A 14,347-nucleotide genomic window follows, 5' to 3' on the forward strand; every position below is an offset into this window, starting at 1 on the left:
GTACGCAAGAACCGGTAATAAAACCGGCGGGAGGCTCCGCCCACTGACCCGGACGTCATCATAGGTGATCTGCGCACAGGCGCGATGCGAACCAGTAGTAAAGGTAAGTAGAACCCACCCCTGACTAGAACCCATCTCATAGGGTGGAGGCATAAATAAGTAAAACTGGTAAAATCCAACTTAATAGAACAGAATAACAGAGTTGGAAGGACCTTCAGAGATCTTCTAGTCCAACCCTCTGCACAAGCAGGACACCCTGCACCATTCTAGACAAATAGCTGTCCAGTCTCTTCTTAAAATCCTCCAGTGATGGAGCACCCACAACGTCTGAAGGCAACTTCTGTTCCATGGGTTGATTGTTCTCACTGTCAGAAAGTTTCTCCTTAGTTCCAGGTTGGATCTTTCTTTAATGATCTTCCCCCCTTTACTTCTTGTACTGATTTGGAGAACAGGTTGACTCCCTGGTCTTTGTGGCAGCCTCTCAAATTTTTGACTGATAGCCTGTCTCCCCTGGTCCTCCCTTTCACTAGACTAGCCATGCCCAATTCCTGCAACCGTTCTTCATATGTTTTAGCCTCCAGCCCCCTAATCATCTTTGAGGCTCTTTTCTGCACTCTCTCCAGAGTCTCAACATCTTTTTTATAATATGGTGACCAAAACTGGATGCAGTACTGCAAGGCTTTATTAAATGGTACTAATACTTCATGTGATCTTGATTCTCTCCCTCTATTAATGCAACCTAGGATTGCATTGGCTTTTTTGGCTACTGCCTCACACTGTTGGCTCATATTTAAGTCATTCTCCACTAGGATTCCAAGATCCCTCTCACAGTTACTGCTAATGATCCAGATTCCACCTAATTTGTACCTGTACATATTATTAATCTGATTATTATTAATAATAATCTGTATCTGTACAGATTATTGACCTGAACAGAAAGCATCAGAGGCAGACCTTACCCAAGAGATACAAAAAGCTTTAAAGCCAAGAGCAAAGGAAGCTGGAGAAGTAGAGATCAAGCAGTGAACGACACAAGAAAATTAAACAGAAGCAGAGCTTCTGATGAGATAAGGATATCTGGAGGGTAGTCTCTTACTGGATCTGTAACCACCACCACCCCCTAAATTGTAAAAAGCTTTCACACTAACTCTGAATGTCCATGGCCCAAAACAAGGGATTGAATGGGATGCACTCTGTCAAAGGTCTTGCAGCTGCTTGTGACATCACATACCCACCTGAGCCCCTACACTGAATCCTCCGGCAGACTCTCCAAAGATGGTCACACAGGAGGGGTCTCCTCCAAAAGCCTCAATGTTTTCCTGAACCCATTGGAGGGCTGCTACTTGGTCCAGGAGCCCCCAGTTTCCCAGGGCTTCTTGGGAGCCAGTGCTGAAAGAAGAACAGCTCAGAGTAGCCAGTCAAGAAAAGGATCGTTTTTTGTTCTGGGCATTTCTCAACCAGTTATAATATTGAGGAAGAGATGGAGGGGGAACACCTCTTAATGCCTAATTGAATTATTATTATTATTATAATAAACGTTTATTCATTAAACATGAAACTCAGTCAACTGAACATTTAAATATATTATTGTTGTTGTTGTTGTTGTTATTATTGATTTAATCTTCAATTCGATTCACAGTTTGGGACTGGTAAAAACTTAACAATTCAAGTCCAAACCAAGGGCCTAAGACAGGGGTCGGCAACCTTAAACACTCAAAGAACCATTTGGACCCGTTTCCCAAAGAAAAGAAAACACAAAACCCTTCCTGTGCCTGACTATTTCCTGAGCAGCCACAAAACTAGCATATGTCGTCGAATTAAACATTCTGTTTTCTTCTGAAACTTTTCTTTTCTTGGATTTATCCATGGTTGGCCTAGCAGGAGTCAAAAAGCTCAATAAATCGTGTGCCAGCAGGTGTCGCACATTGGCGGTTATGATGCATATTTTGAGCAACAAGGAGCCGCAGCAGAGGGATGGAAGAGCCACATGCAGCTCCAGAGCTGCAGGTTGCTGACCCCTGGTCTAAGAGCTGTTAAGGTAACGTCTGAGTATATAGGCGGTTCCAAGTAAGGCAGGTATTTTTTTACAAAGTCAGAATATTCAGGTCTGAGAAGTTCAGAATTTCCACATATCCTTTGGATGTTGCTCCAAGGGCTCCTATTACTATTGGTACACCTATGGGTTTCTCCCTCCACAATCGCTCAACTTCAATTTGCAGATCATGGTATTTTGTTAGTTGTTGCTATTATTATTATTATTATTATTTATTGGTTAATCTTTAGTGAGATTCACAGCCTTTGAGGCTGGTTAATAGCTCAGCAGCTCGAGTCCTAACCAAGGACCTAGGAACTGTTAAGGTATCGTCGGAGGATGTAAGCTGTTCCGAGTAAGGTGGTTTTTTGTAGAGTCAAAATGTTCAAGTCCGGCAAATTTAGAATTTCTAAATAGCGGGGTAGCCCTTTGGGTATTGCTCCGAGGGCTCCAATTACAATTATTATTATTATTATTATTATTATTATTATTATTATTATTATTATTATTATTATTATTATTATTATTATTATTATTATTTTCTGGATGAATGATCTAGATTGCTTGCCAGCTGCCATGGAAATGGGGGAGGGGGGGTGAGCTATGAGCACTTGGGGGGGGGGAAGCATGCAGGAAGAGACAGTACAAATTTTTTGTAAAGCTTTGCAACTGCCAGCCTGGACTTTGCTTATCATCTTCAAGGCCAATTCTTCTAGCTTCGGCATGCAGAAGGCAGCAACAATGCAGCTGAATCAGAGACTTTCCCAAAACATCTTCTGGCTAATGATTGAACTCTGGTTGCCTAGCTACGGGGAGGGGTGGGGATTCTAGGTTTATTTCAATTTGATGCTTTGCACGTTTTTGCTTCAGATCTTGCCTGACTTAGCTGTATTCACTTCTTTCCTAGTAAAAGTACATTTTCTCTATTCTGTAGAGCCAAGGGTTTTTCTTTCCCAGGAATTGGGTAGAGGCAACCCTGACCAGCACCTTTTCTAACGTATTTTATTAAAAGGTATCATGAGCAGTAAAAAAGCTCAGGCTTTTCAATAAAATATGTTAACTGAAAAAAATGCTACCAGAAATTCTGAATGTTGAGGAACCTTTTCTACAGAAATATAATGAATGACTTCAGAACAAAGCTGTCTTCCCCTTTTCTTGGTAACAGCCTGCAGTTTATCCTGTTCCAAAATTTAATCCTCATTCTATCCTACTGCTTTCCCTTCTGAAAATGGATTCCTGCCTGTTAGATTCTCTATTTTCCCCTCACTCTTTTCTGTTCACAATGCTCATCTATGCAAACCACTCTTGGTGTTTGTTTTTTCCATTTTCACATTACTCTTTTATTTATATAGATTTAAGCTCCTCTCTTCAAATCATGACCAGGATGACTTAAATAAGAATGACTAAAATATTAGAGAGAGACCACAAAATCATTCACGCAATAAATTTCATTTCATATAGTAAATCCACAATGATATGAAAAATGCATCAAAATAAAACAGGTAAATGGGATATGCACATGTTCTAAATTCCACATAGCTGTTTTCTAAGCTCTAAACCACCACTCTGCTTTCGGCAGTTTCAGATAAGTTCCCAGGTGCCAATCATGGGACATTTTTTGAAAGCTGCCTTTGTCATATGTAGATTAATGGTGGAATAGACAGCTGCTTTAGAATTACTTGTATGGGCTTTATTCTGCAGGCATTTGCAAACTATAAAAGTCAGCTAAGCTGCCTGTGCCCGAGTACAGGAAATGGGCTGACTGGATGCAATTTGGGATATTTTCTTAGGTCTTACAACTTATTTTACCTGAGGAATCCAAGAATCCCCAGTCGGTACTGAACCACGACTACCACCACATTTCCATAAGCGGACAAGGCTGATCCGTCGTAGAGCGAGGCCCCGCCAATGACCAGGCCACCTCCAGGAAGCCAAACCATCACCTAGAAAATAGATCAGAAAATTGGCCATCGCTGAAGTTATTGATTTGGCAAAATTTTAATTGTTTCATCTCTGTGCCAACATTCAATTGATTAATGGGTTAATTATTTAACTAGAAACCTATGTTTAATGGGAATAACAGAATAAAATAGTTGAAAGGGAGCCAGACATGGCCTGTGAACTGTAAGAGCTCTGACCAATCCCAACTTGGTTTGCCTAGCCAGCAGAGCAAGGTGGAGAGAAACCTCCTTTCCCCTTCTCTTTTATTTATTTTATTAAATTTCTATACCGTCCTTCTCCCGAAGGACTCAGGGCGGTGTACAGCCAGAAATAAAACAATGACAATATAAAAATTAAAATCAATTTAAAACAATTAAATCAATTGGTCAAAAATTCTAATAAAACAACCCATTAAAATAATAAAAATATTATTATTATTTAGGCCAGCCCTGCTTGTTGGAATAGTAATGTTTTTAGGGCACAGCGAAAGGTACGCAGGTCGGGAATCCTACGAATCTCTGGGGGCAGCTCATTCCAGAGAGTGGGGGCCCCCACAGAGAATGCTCTCCCCTGGGGGTCGTCAGCCGACATTTTCTTTTCCTCCCTTCCCTAAAAAATAGGAAAAGAATTCTGTTTTGAAAAAATGAAAAACATGGGTTCTACACTGATAAATCTTGCATATGTATATAATACAAAATGGGGAATTGTGGAGAAATTGTAACAAATCAGATTTTTCCCTTAACTTTATTCTTCATACTGCTCCTTTTAAATAGGAACTCAGACTTTTCCAACTCAGCAGCCCTCTGCTTCACTGAAACATGACAGAATGATTCAATTAATAATAGCTGCTTGCTAATCACAGGATTTCAGATTCAAAGAGCAGATAACATTGCAGAAACTTCCAGTAAAAAGAAAGGAGGAGATATCTGCTTTTTTATTAACAACCAATGGCATATAAACGTCGCTAAAGTAAAGAAATTTTGTGATGTGGACTTAGAAATACTATTATTTAAATTGCATATCCTACTACAGCCCCCCTCCCTCTGGACAGTTTTCTTCATTCATCCTGGCTGGGGTCTATATACAAGCTTGCATAAACAAGGCACTGCAAACCTTAACTGACCAAATCCTGTGGGCTGAACAGAGATATCCAGACTCCCTACTCATTGTATCAGGTGATTTCAGTAGTGCTAACCTAAGCCAGGAGCTGCCAAGGTGCACTCAGCATGTCAGCTGCCTTACCAGAGGCACAAATGTTTTAGGCCACTGCTGCTCAACACGATGCCTATCACTCCCTACCAAGAGCAGCTGTGGGCCATTCTCAGGGGTGAAATGCTCCCAGTTCGGACTGGATCGCCTGATCCGGTAGCGATGGTGGCGGGTGGTTCGGAGAACTGGTAGCAAAAATCCCTGTGCGCCCCCTCCCCCATGGCCAGCTGAGCTGCGCAATCATCAGAGGCTGTTTTTTTTACTTTTAAAAGCATTTTTTTCTACAACCTCTTCGGCCGAAAAAATGCTTTTAAAAGTAAAAAAAAAAGCCTCTGATGATCGCGCGGCTCAGCTGGGATCATCAGAGGCTTTTAAAAGCATTTTTTTTCTGCAACCCTTTGGCCAAAGAGGTTGTAGGGAAAAAAATGTCTTTAAAAGCCTCTGGCAATCCCAGCTGACTTGCCTGATCGTCAGAAGCTTCTAAAAGCATTTTTTTCTGCCACCTCTTAAGGTTGTAGAAAAATTGCTTTTAAAAGAAAAAAAAAGTTAGCCACGCCCACCCAGTCACATTACCCCCCACCACCAAGCCACGCCCACAGAACCGGTAGTAACAAATTTTACATTTCACCCCTGGCCACTCTGATCATGGCATGATTTACCTCATACCTGTTTACAGGCAAAGACTTATAATCACAAAACAGTTGAAACAGTGAAATCTTGGACTAAAGAGACAAATGAAAGCTACAGGCTTGCCTCGACTGCACAGACTGGAACATTTTTGAGGCTGCCTCAGCAGACTTGAATTAACTCACTGACACCGTGACATTCTACGTTAGTTTTTAGGAGGACTTGTGTGTGCAGGCCAAAACTTTATGGATCTACATAATTCTTGAGTAGGTAGATTGAAGAGACTGGGAACAGGCTTCAGACAACAGCTCTTTATTTGGCAACTCTATACAATCCAGCAGCCTGCCTCTCTGACAGCTAGCCCTTTTATAGGGAGCTGTCAGGGATTTCAGCCAAATCACGTTTTAGTATTCTTCCCGCTCAAACAACGGACCAGAGGGAAAACCTGAGTTGTCAATATCTAACAATAATAATAAACCTTGGTTCACAGCTAAGCTCAAACATCCACGCTAGGCCAAAGTCTACAGGAAAGGAGACAGAATGCTGTGCAAACAGACCAGGAATGTATTAACAAAGGAGATCAGGGCAAAGAGAAACTCCTCTTGAAAAGCTGAGGAATCAGCTCTCCACAAATGAGCCACAAGTGTGGAAAAGCCTGAAAAATATAACTGGCTGCAGCAGACTTCCCTCCCTTGCGGAAGAGAATTGGCAACTGGCAGATGACCTGAATGTGTTCTACTGCAGGTTTGAGAGAAGATCACTGTCAACTATCGCTACCGTCTCCACCTCAGATATGCCAACAACAGCTAAGTCTCCTACACCCAACTCCATCCCTCTGAGCCTGGTGTATCACAAAAAATGATGTGTGAGATCTGTTTCACAGACAAAAAGGTGTAAAGCACCAGGGCCAGGCAGGATAATTCCCTCTTGCTTGAAAGTCTGTGCTGATCAACTGGCCCCCATCTTCACCTGCATCTTTAATCAATCACTGGAGACATGTTATGTCCTTTCTTATTTCAAACACTCCACTATCATTCCAGTGTCCAAGAAACCCTCCATCAAGGAGTTGAATGATTGCAGAGTGGTGACTCTGATGTCCATAGTTATGAAAACCTTCGAAAGGCTAGTGCTGGCCCACCTGAAAGCCATCATGAATCCACTGCTAGACCCTTTGCAATCAGCCTACCGTGCAAATAGATCGGCAGCTGATCGGCTGCAGAAATTCTGCACTCCATCTTACAATATCTTGAATCCCCAAAGACCTATGCAAGGTCCTTTTTGTAGAGAATTCTACAATACTTTACTAGAGAACCCGCTGTAATAGCCAGCGAGCCAAACAACTGGAGAGCAGATACTACATGAACAATTCAAGAAGAATGAATGCCCACAATCATTTGTCACAACTTATCTGCACAACACAGTTGGGAGAGAAAGGAAGAAACAAGGTACAAGACCAACCATATGGCATGCCCTGCCATAATCAAAAACATTTCGGAAGCTATAGAACGCAGCTTCTGTGATCTGCAAGTGGGCATCTCACATCGCCCAGAGGCTACCATAGGGGAACAAATTATGCATTGTAAAGATTGCTTTGAGGTGGGAGATACTTCCAAAGTAATCTATCGAATCCCCTGAGTGGATTGCCCCTATGACAGGGGTGAAATCCAGCAGGTTCTGACAGGTTCTGGAGAACCAGTAGCAGAAATTTTGAACAGTTCGGAGAACCGGTAGTGGAAATTTTGAGTAGTTTGGACAACCAGTAAATACCACCTTTGGTTGGCCCCAGAGTGGGGTAGGAATGGAGATTTTGCAATATCCTTCTCCCAGGAGTGGGGAGGAAATGGAGATTTTGCAGTATCCTTCCCCTGCCATGCCCACCAAGCCATGCCCACCAAGCCATACCATGCCCACAGAACCGAAATTTGGATTTCACCACTGCCCTATGACTATGTAGGACAGACAGGAAGCTAACCACCAGATTGCAAGAACACAAGGGAGCGGTCAGACGGGGAGACCCGAACTCATTGGTAGCCTCACACTGCAATGAACAAGGACACACATTCAATTTTGCAGCTACTGAGATTGTTGGACCAGGAGGCACAAAAACAGCCAGGAAATTATTGAAGCCTGAGAAACAAGCCCCTCATCAGTCAACAGGAGTGCCGATTTACCCACCAGCCTGTCAAGTACTTAAAAGGCAATGGCTGGGCAGCACAAGCAAACGACTGTTAATGATTTAAACCCAAGCCATCAACACACCCCAATCACCATCTAAAAAGCTGCATACAACAGGCACTAAAAATACTACACAGAGAAAAGCACAGTCTGCTAGAGAAAAATTGGCTCCAGCATGAGTCTGAAAGCTCGGAAGACAAAATCTCTGATTCTGGAGACCGACTTAGATTGAATTTTCCAATTTAGTTGGGGTTAGGTGCCTCAAGGAATGTGTGGCATGCAAGAAAAGCTAAGAGAAAGGAAACTGATTTTACAATTTTACCTACAGGCAATTTAGCCTTCATATCTGGAGTGAAAATGTTCAGGTAGAGGCAGTCTTCAGAGACCGTCAGGTTGGGTAGCGTTATATTCATGATCTTCTTTAAAGCATCCAGCCATCCCAGGTCTTGCAGGCACCTTGAACATACACAATACAAAAATGTGCCTGTTGGCATCAGGAGCGCTTTGGGATCTCAGGGGTTAACCTGGGCAAAGGGACTCTGGCAGGCAATTGTAACCCTCCCCTCCCCACCCCCGGCAGCACTTCTGAGGGGGGAACACTTTGCTGGCAAGAAGCAGCCATCTCTGCAGGTGAGCCAGTGTCTCCACAATATAACCCACTCCTCGAGGCCCTGGTGCTACTCCCAGTGACTGAACTGGAAAAGCTGGTTCTGGATGGCAGCCCCCACCCCAGCCAGGCAATTGCTCAATTCATAGCTCTGCCGTTCTTTCCATCCCAAGCCATTCAAGGCTTGGCTCCCCCACCCCCCCTTTTTTTTTACCCTTCCAGCCCCACCCAGCCCTTTTTTGAGAGGCAGAGGAATGCATTTATGCCCCAAAGAGCAAAGGCCCCTGCCTGCCTGGAGGGCATCTCAGCGTGAGCCATCGATCATGCAATACATCCCCCGTAAGACATCAAGGGCCTGGCTGGCTTTCTTGGGAACCAGTAGAACTAGAGCAGCTCCTGCGTACTTCTTTTCACATGTTGTCATCACAGTCATTTTTCCATCCAGTGTGCAGTATTTGAAATACGCTATGATTTTTTTTTTTACACCCCCCCCCCCAGGTCCAATTTCCTTAACACTTGTCAGGGATAGATTAGCTTTGATGGAAATGTCAAGAGAGACCGACTTGGGTGTCCCACCCACTTTTCCCACCTGCCCAGCAACTGGTCTTTTGCCACTGTTGTGAATTAAAGGTCGGGTCATGCATAAGATTGCTTTCTCTTAAGACCATCGGCATCCAGTCAGGCACACCTTTCTTCTCCGGTGGTCTCATGATGTCCATCTCATCCTGCCCACCCCTGGAGCAGCTTAAAGTCATCCTTTCTTGTCTCAAGGATGAAGTCGCATTTTCTGCCCAAAGCGACAGTTTGGTGTGGTACAATTTAATGCGGTTTTACTGGATGAAAGGTTGGTGGGTCGCCTTTGAACATGCCAATGAGGAGGAACCAGTACACAAAGCTTCCTCCAGCCCCTTCTTTTTGAAAGCTTTGTGAAGCCAATGATTATTTTTAAGCAAGGTGGCTGGGAAAAATGTCAGCTTACCTTATGCTTTATTGCACTCAGTTTTATATTGTGGTGACCAAACCTCCATCCAGTTTTGGTCACCACATTATAAAAAAGATGTTGAGACTCTGGAAAGAGTGCAGGGAAGAGCAGCAAAAATGATTAGTGGAGTGGAAGCTAAAGCATACAAAGAACGGTTGCAAGAATTGGGTATGTGTAGTCTAGTGAAAAGAAGGATTAGGGGTGACATGTTCCAGCATTTGAGGGGCTGCCACCAAAAAGCAGGATAAGAAGCAATGGAGGGAAATTACTCAAGGAGAGAAGCAACCTAGAAGCAAGAAGAATTTTCCTGACAGTGAGAACAATTAACCAGCGGATGGCTTCCCTCCAAAAGCTGTGGGAGCTTTTAAAGAAGAGACAGGGCAGTCATTTGTCAGAATAGTATAGAGTCTCCTGCTTGTGCAGGGGTTGGACTAGAAAACCTCCAAGGTCCCTTCCAACTCTATTATTCTATTATTCTGCTATTCTGTTATTCAATTGAAACATTCTTATAAACAGATATTTTTTGAAATATGCATGTTCTGTTTTTCCATTGCTTCAGCTCCAGATGCTCCAGACTTGCCACATCCCCTTTCTCACCTTGGAGAAAGGCCTGCCTCGGAGCCTGGGGAAGTTGAAGGAGAAATACAGGGATGGACTTCATCCTTCAGTGGCATCCTCTCTGCATCCTTGGAGGAGAAACTGAATTACACGTTTCCCCCTTGTTTTTAATTAAACATAAGGGGAAAAGTTGAAGAAAGAATAAGAGTAAACTATGAGTGAATAATGAAGTGTCATGGAGGTTGTATCTTTCCAATGTCTCGTTGCAAATAACTGAATGTATTCTATTGTTGAAAAGATTAAGAATCACCGCTTAAAACTGAGAGAAACATAACTGATCCAGGAACATTTCCATCATGGATTGCCACCATGATGTACATCATATACTCCTGATTTGCCCACTGGGCTCAGCACAGTCCTAAATAACTTAAATTAGTTTAAAACATTTGTGTTAAAATATGAAATGCAGTGCAATCTATCTGAAGTAAAGTTAAAGCAATTCTGATTAATTTTACCATTCAAGCATTGAAGGAAGACCTTACAGTGGGGGATGGGATGTGGAGTCTCTCACGTGGCTCCAGGGTTCAGCTGGTTGTGGTGGGGAAAATCTCAGGGATCCAGTTGGGGGTTTGGCAAATGGGACCCCAAAAAAGCTCTTCACAGGCTCATCCGTGCCCTCCACACTAGCCAGTTTGCCTCTCAGACGTCCATATTTGGTAATCACTTCCAGGTGGTCCTGTCTTTCACCTAAAAATTCAAGCCTAGATATAAGGACAACAAGCAATAGACACCACTGTCTATAATGTCTGGAGAGTCGCTTGTCTGAAATGGTCGAGGGTCTCCTGCTTGAGCAGGGGGCTGGACTAGAAGACCTCTGAGGTCCCTTCCAGCTCTATTCTGATTGATTTCCCATTCCAGAGTCACATTTATATATACTATAATAGTAAGATAAAATATCTGTCCTGAGCATTCTAGTTAAATGTTCCAGCCTGCTACCAGCTAAATCTCTATCAAAACTACGTAATTCTGTGGTTTGTTTAAGGGTCTGTAGTCCTGGTTTGCATGTGATGACAACCAGACATCTGCGGAAGGGAAAGGGTTTTTTTCATCTTCCTGGTGCATAGAAAGAAGGGTGAATCATTCTAGATGTATAAGGGCCAATTTTGGGACCTGTGTATCAACCTCAAACTGTACTTCATTTCTTCATGCACACACAGCTGTAGTCCTCTCAGCTGGAATGATGCTTCTGTTAGCAGCGGAACAAGAGTTGCTGAAAAGATGAGCATATTTTTCTGGGAGAGAAGTTGCAGCAGAAGCTGTAATCTCTGCTCAGGTTCCTTACTGCAAACACTGCAATGAAACGATCTACACAACAGACACTCCTATTTCCCTAAAATCACAGGAGGTGCTCTGGGGTTTGGTGGACTCTGTCCTGTAATTATGTTGTTCATCATGCCTGGCTGAAAATAAATCCTTCTTCAAGCTGGATGAAAGTAATCCATGCACATAGCTTGGATTAGCCAGGTTGACAAGTGCTTTTCACTATCAGGGTTCTGCTGTTAGCAGGTAGTAACTTCAATTTGGTGTTCCAGATCATTCAAATTCCAAAGGACTCTCTGTTTTGTGTCTAGTCAAAACCAGAAGCCAGGCTACGGCGAGCCCAGAGCCCTGCAATCTTTGATTTGCTGTGAACACCCACTTTTTGTTCAGTCAGATAAGTCCACCTCCCTGTAAATAAGTAATGTGCCCTTGGCCCTTTCCATCACATACTCATATTGTAAACATGAATATACGCTTTTCCACTTGTCTCAGAAATGTTGCTCCTGTTTCAGATAGTCTACCTGTAAGGTGATGTTTCTGAACTTAGAAAAAGAGAGAATTAACTCAAATTCATAGAAGGAAAGATGATCAATTGTATTAACAAGGGATAAACAGAACCTTCAGAAAGTCTGTCCCCCCCTCACAAGAAATAGTAACAACAAAGAGTGACTTACAGGCTTTCCCTACCTTAGTTGATCCTGGAAATACAATTCTACACTTGCAATACAATATACCAAAATACTTTGGTAAGAGTCAGATAGATTATAAATTTGCTTTATAAGCAAATTGCATACACTTCGTCTTTCAAAAGGTTCCCAACAAGAATAAATATCTACTAATGGGAAAAGGTGCCTATTAATCTTGTTTAACTTTTATTTAATGAGTTTGGTTATTATTAGCAAACATGCATAAATTCACAAGATGGACTCAAGCTGTACAGGAAGCAAATGCTGCATTAAAATCACATTATTTAGAGAAGGCATGTCTTAAAATGAAAGTTGGAAAGAGAGGACTCTTTTCAGTGCAAAGCTGCAATCAGGAAAGCAACAAATAATAGTTAGATATGTCTTGACAGAAGTTTCAAAAGAGAAAAAGAGTAAAGTCATGAGAGCAAACACCTTGTGCTCCTTTACATTCCCTGAAGGACTTTTCTAAATTTATTCATAATCAGCAAAAGAAGCTCCATTTACCCTCAGTTGTTATTCCAGCAACCAACAAGCTTTCAATCACAATCCCAAACAGCCAGCACTTCATCTCTGCTGAAGTCCACTCGCCTCTCTCTTCCAAAAGCACAAAGGTCTCTGGAGAAAATGCCAGCAAAGGGAGTGCAGGCTAAACAAAGGGTGTGTTTAAAAAGAAAAAAAACCTGAGACCCACTTTCCCAACATGAAAAAAACATCACAAAGCTGCCCAGTTCTGCAAAGCTAAGCAAGAGTTCAGAGCTCATTTTTTATTCAGCTGGATTGATGCTGCTGCTCTGACATAATCTGAAGATATTGAAGCCACAACAACTGATACACCTGGCTGAACTGATAATTTCAAATTTGCTCCTGAATGTTGTGTCAATCCTTCCTTCCTCCCTTGTATTCTTTAAAAGTGGACTTAAATGGAATACTCTTATTTTCAATAGCTATCCTAGATCCAGTCAGTGAGGCAACCTCCACAGTTTTTATTTATTTATTTATATGCCACCCTTCTCCGGAGACTCAGGGTGGCTTACAATGCGTTAAGCAATAGCCTTCATATTTTTGTATATTTTATACAAAGTCAGCTTATTGCCCCCACAAACCGGGTTCTCATTTTACCTACCTTAGAAAGGATGGAAGGCTGAGTCAACCTTGAGCCTGGTGAGAATTGAACTCGCAGTAATTGCAGGCAGCTGGAAGCTAAATACTACCTTTAACAGTAGCATTAGTCTGCTGCGCCACTCAGGCTCCTCAGTTAGGTTGAGGTCTCATCCATTTCTATTTAAAATCACTCATTGCACCTGTTTATCATGTAATGTTATTGTCAGAACTGCCCCCTTCGGCTTCTATGCTTTGCTGGCATCCTGTCATACAATGCAAGGGGGGGGAGGAGGGGGCAATGGAATGTAGAGAGTAGAGATGAGAGTGGGAATGGAAAGACAAAAGGTGGGAAAGGGGAGGTGACAGCCTTGATAGAAACCAGAGAGGCCAGAACCGGATTACACCAGTCTTCAGGGACTGAGACCGGAATGGGAAATTGCATCAAGTGGCACCAAACATCCAAGCCTTTCCCAAAACACCTAAACGGCATGCCATTGGACAGTGATGAACTTGTCAAGGGGAGAGAGCCAGGGAAGGGGGAAAGTGTAATCTTTTGCATGGGAATCTTCAGATCTAATTTTTCTTTCGCTGCAACCACTTAACATTAGTAAAAGAACCTATCATTTCAAGCAAATGAAATCAAGGGTTTTTCTTTCCTAAGGACTGAGCTGGGACTCATAAGACTGACAATTATGTGCCATCAAACTGGTATCAACTGTTAGCAATCGCATCTATTTGCTCCAGGAGGCTGTGTCACCACATCTTCCAACAGTGCACTCATCATTCCTATACTGTAATCAAATCCATTTACACTGTTGTTGACCATCCGCTCCATCTCTTTCCTTCCACCTTTCCCACCATTAGAGGCTCCTAAGAGAGCTGAATTTTCTGTCTGAAATATGTTAAGAGCCTGGTCATTTGCGTGTCAAGCTTCAGGGCCGACATTGTGCCTCAATTGAGAACTCCAAAATGATTTGTTCTATGATCCATCAATTGCTGTTGTTTTTTTGGCTATCCAGGGCATTTCCTCCATCATCAAAAGCATCCATACTCTTCTTATCCTGCTTCTTCGAAGTCCAACTTTCATAAAGTATCACAGGAAATACCAC

At 42.6% G+C, this 14,347-nt stretch overlaps 1 protein-coding gene across 4 annotated transcripts in view; it reads right to left on the reverse strand.

Moving 5' to 3' along the window:
- LOC117670461 (fatty acyl-CoA hydrolase precursor, medium chain-like) overlaps window positions 1–13,520 on the reverse strand; it is a 33,350-nt gene extending 19,830 nt beyond the window's left edge. Inside the window, exons 1-5 of one of the 4 annotated variants that reach the window (XM_087877160.1) lie at window positions 13,261–13,520; window positions 10,674–10,878; window positions 8,311–8,440; window positions 3,842–3,975; window positions 1,236–1,389 (exon numbers count right to left, since the gene is read on the reverse strand). In XM_087877160.1, the coding sequence (XP_087733286.1) occupies window positions 1,236–1,389; window positions 3,842–3,975; window positions 8,311–8,397 (375 nt within the window). In that variant the 5' untranslated portion in view covers window positions 8,398–8,440; window positions 10,674–10,878; window positions 13,261–13,520. Of the gene's footprint in view, window positions 1–1,235; window positions 1,390–3,841; window positions 3,976–8,310; window positions 8,441–10,646; window positions 10,879–12,641; window positions 12,794–13,260 lie in introns of those variants that run through there. The other 3 variants (XM_087877159.1, XM_034425618.3, XM_034425619.2) reach the window with 3 other exon arrangements.
- Window positions 13,521–14,347: the final 827 nt, after the last annotated feature.

This window comes from Pantherophis guttatus, chromosome 11 (assembly GCF_059756535.1).
Source record: "Pantherophis guttatus breed Tessera chromosome 11, ASM5975653v1, whole genome shotgun sequence".
NCBI classification, from domain to species: domain Eukaryota; kingdom Metazoa; phylum Chordata; class Lepidosauria; order Squamata; family Colubridae; genus Pantherophis; species Pantherophis guttatus.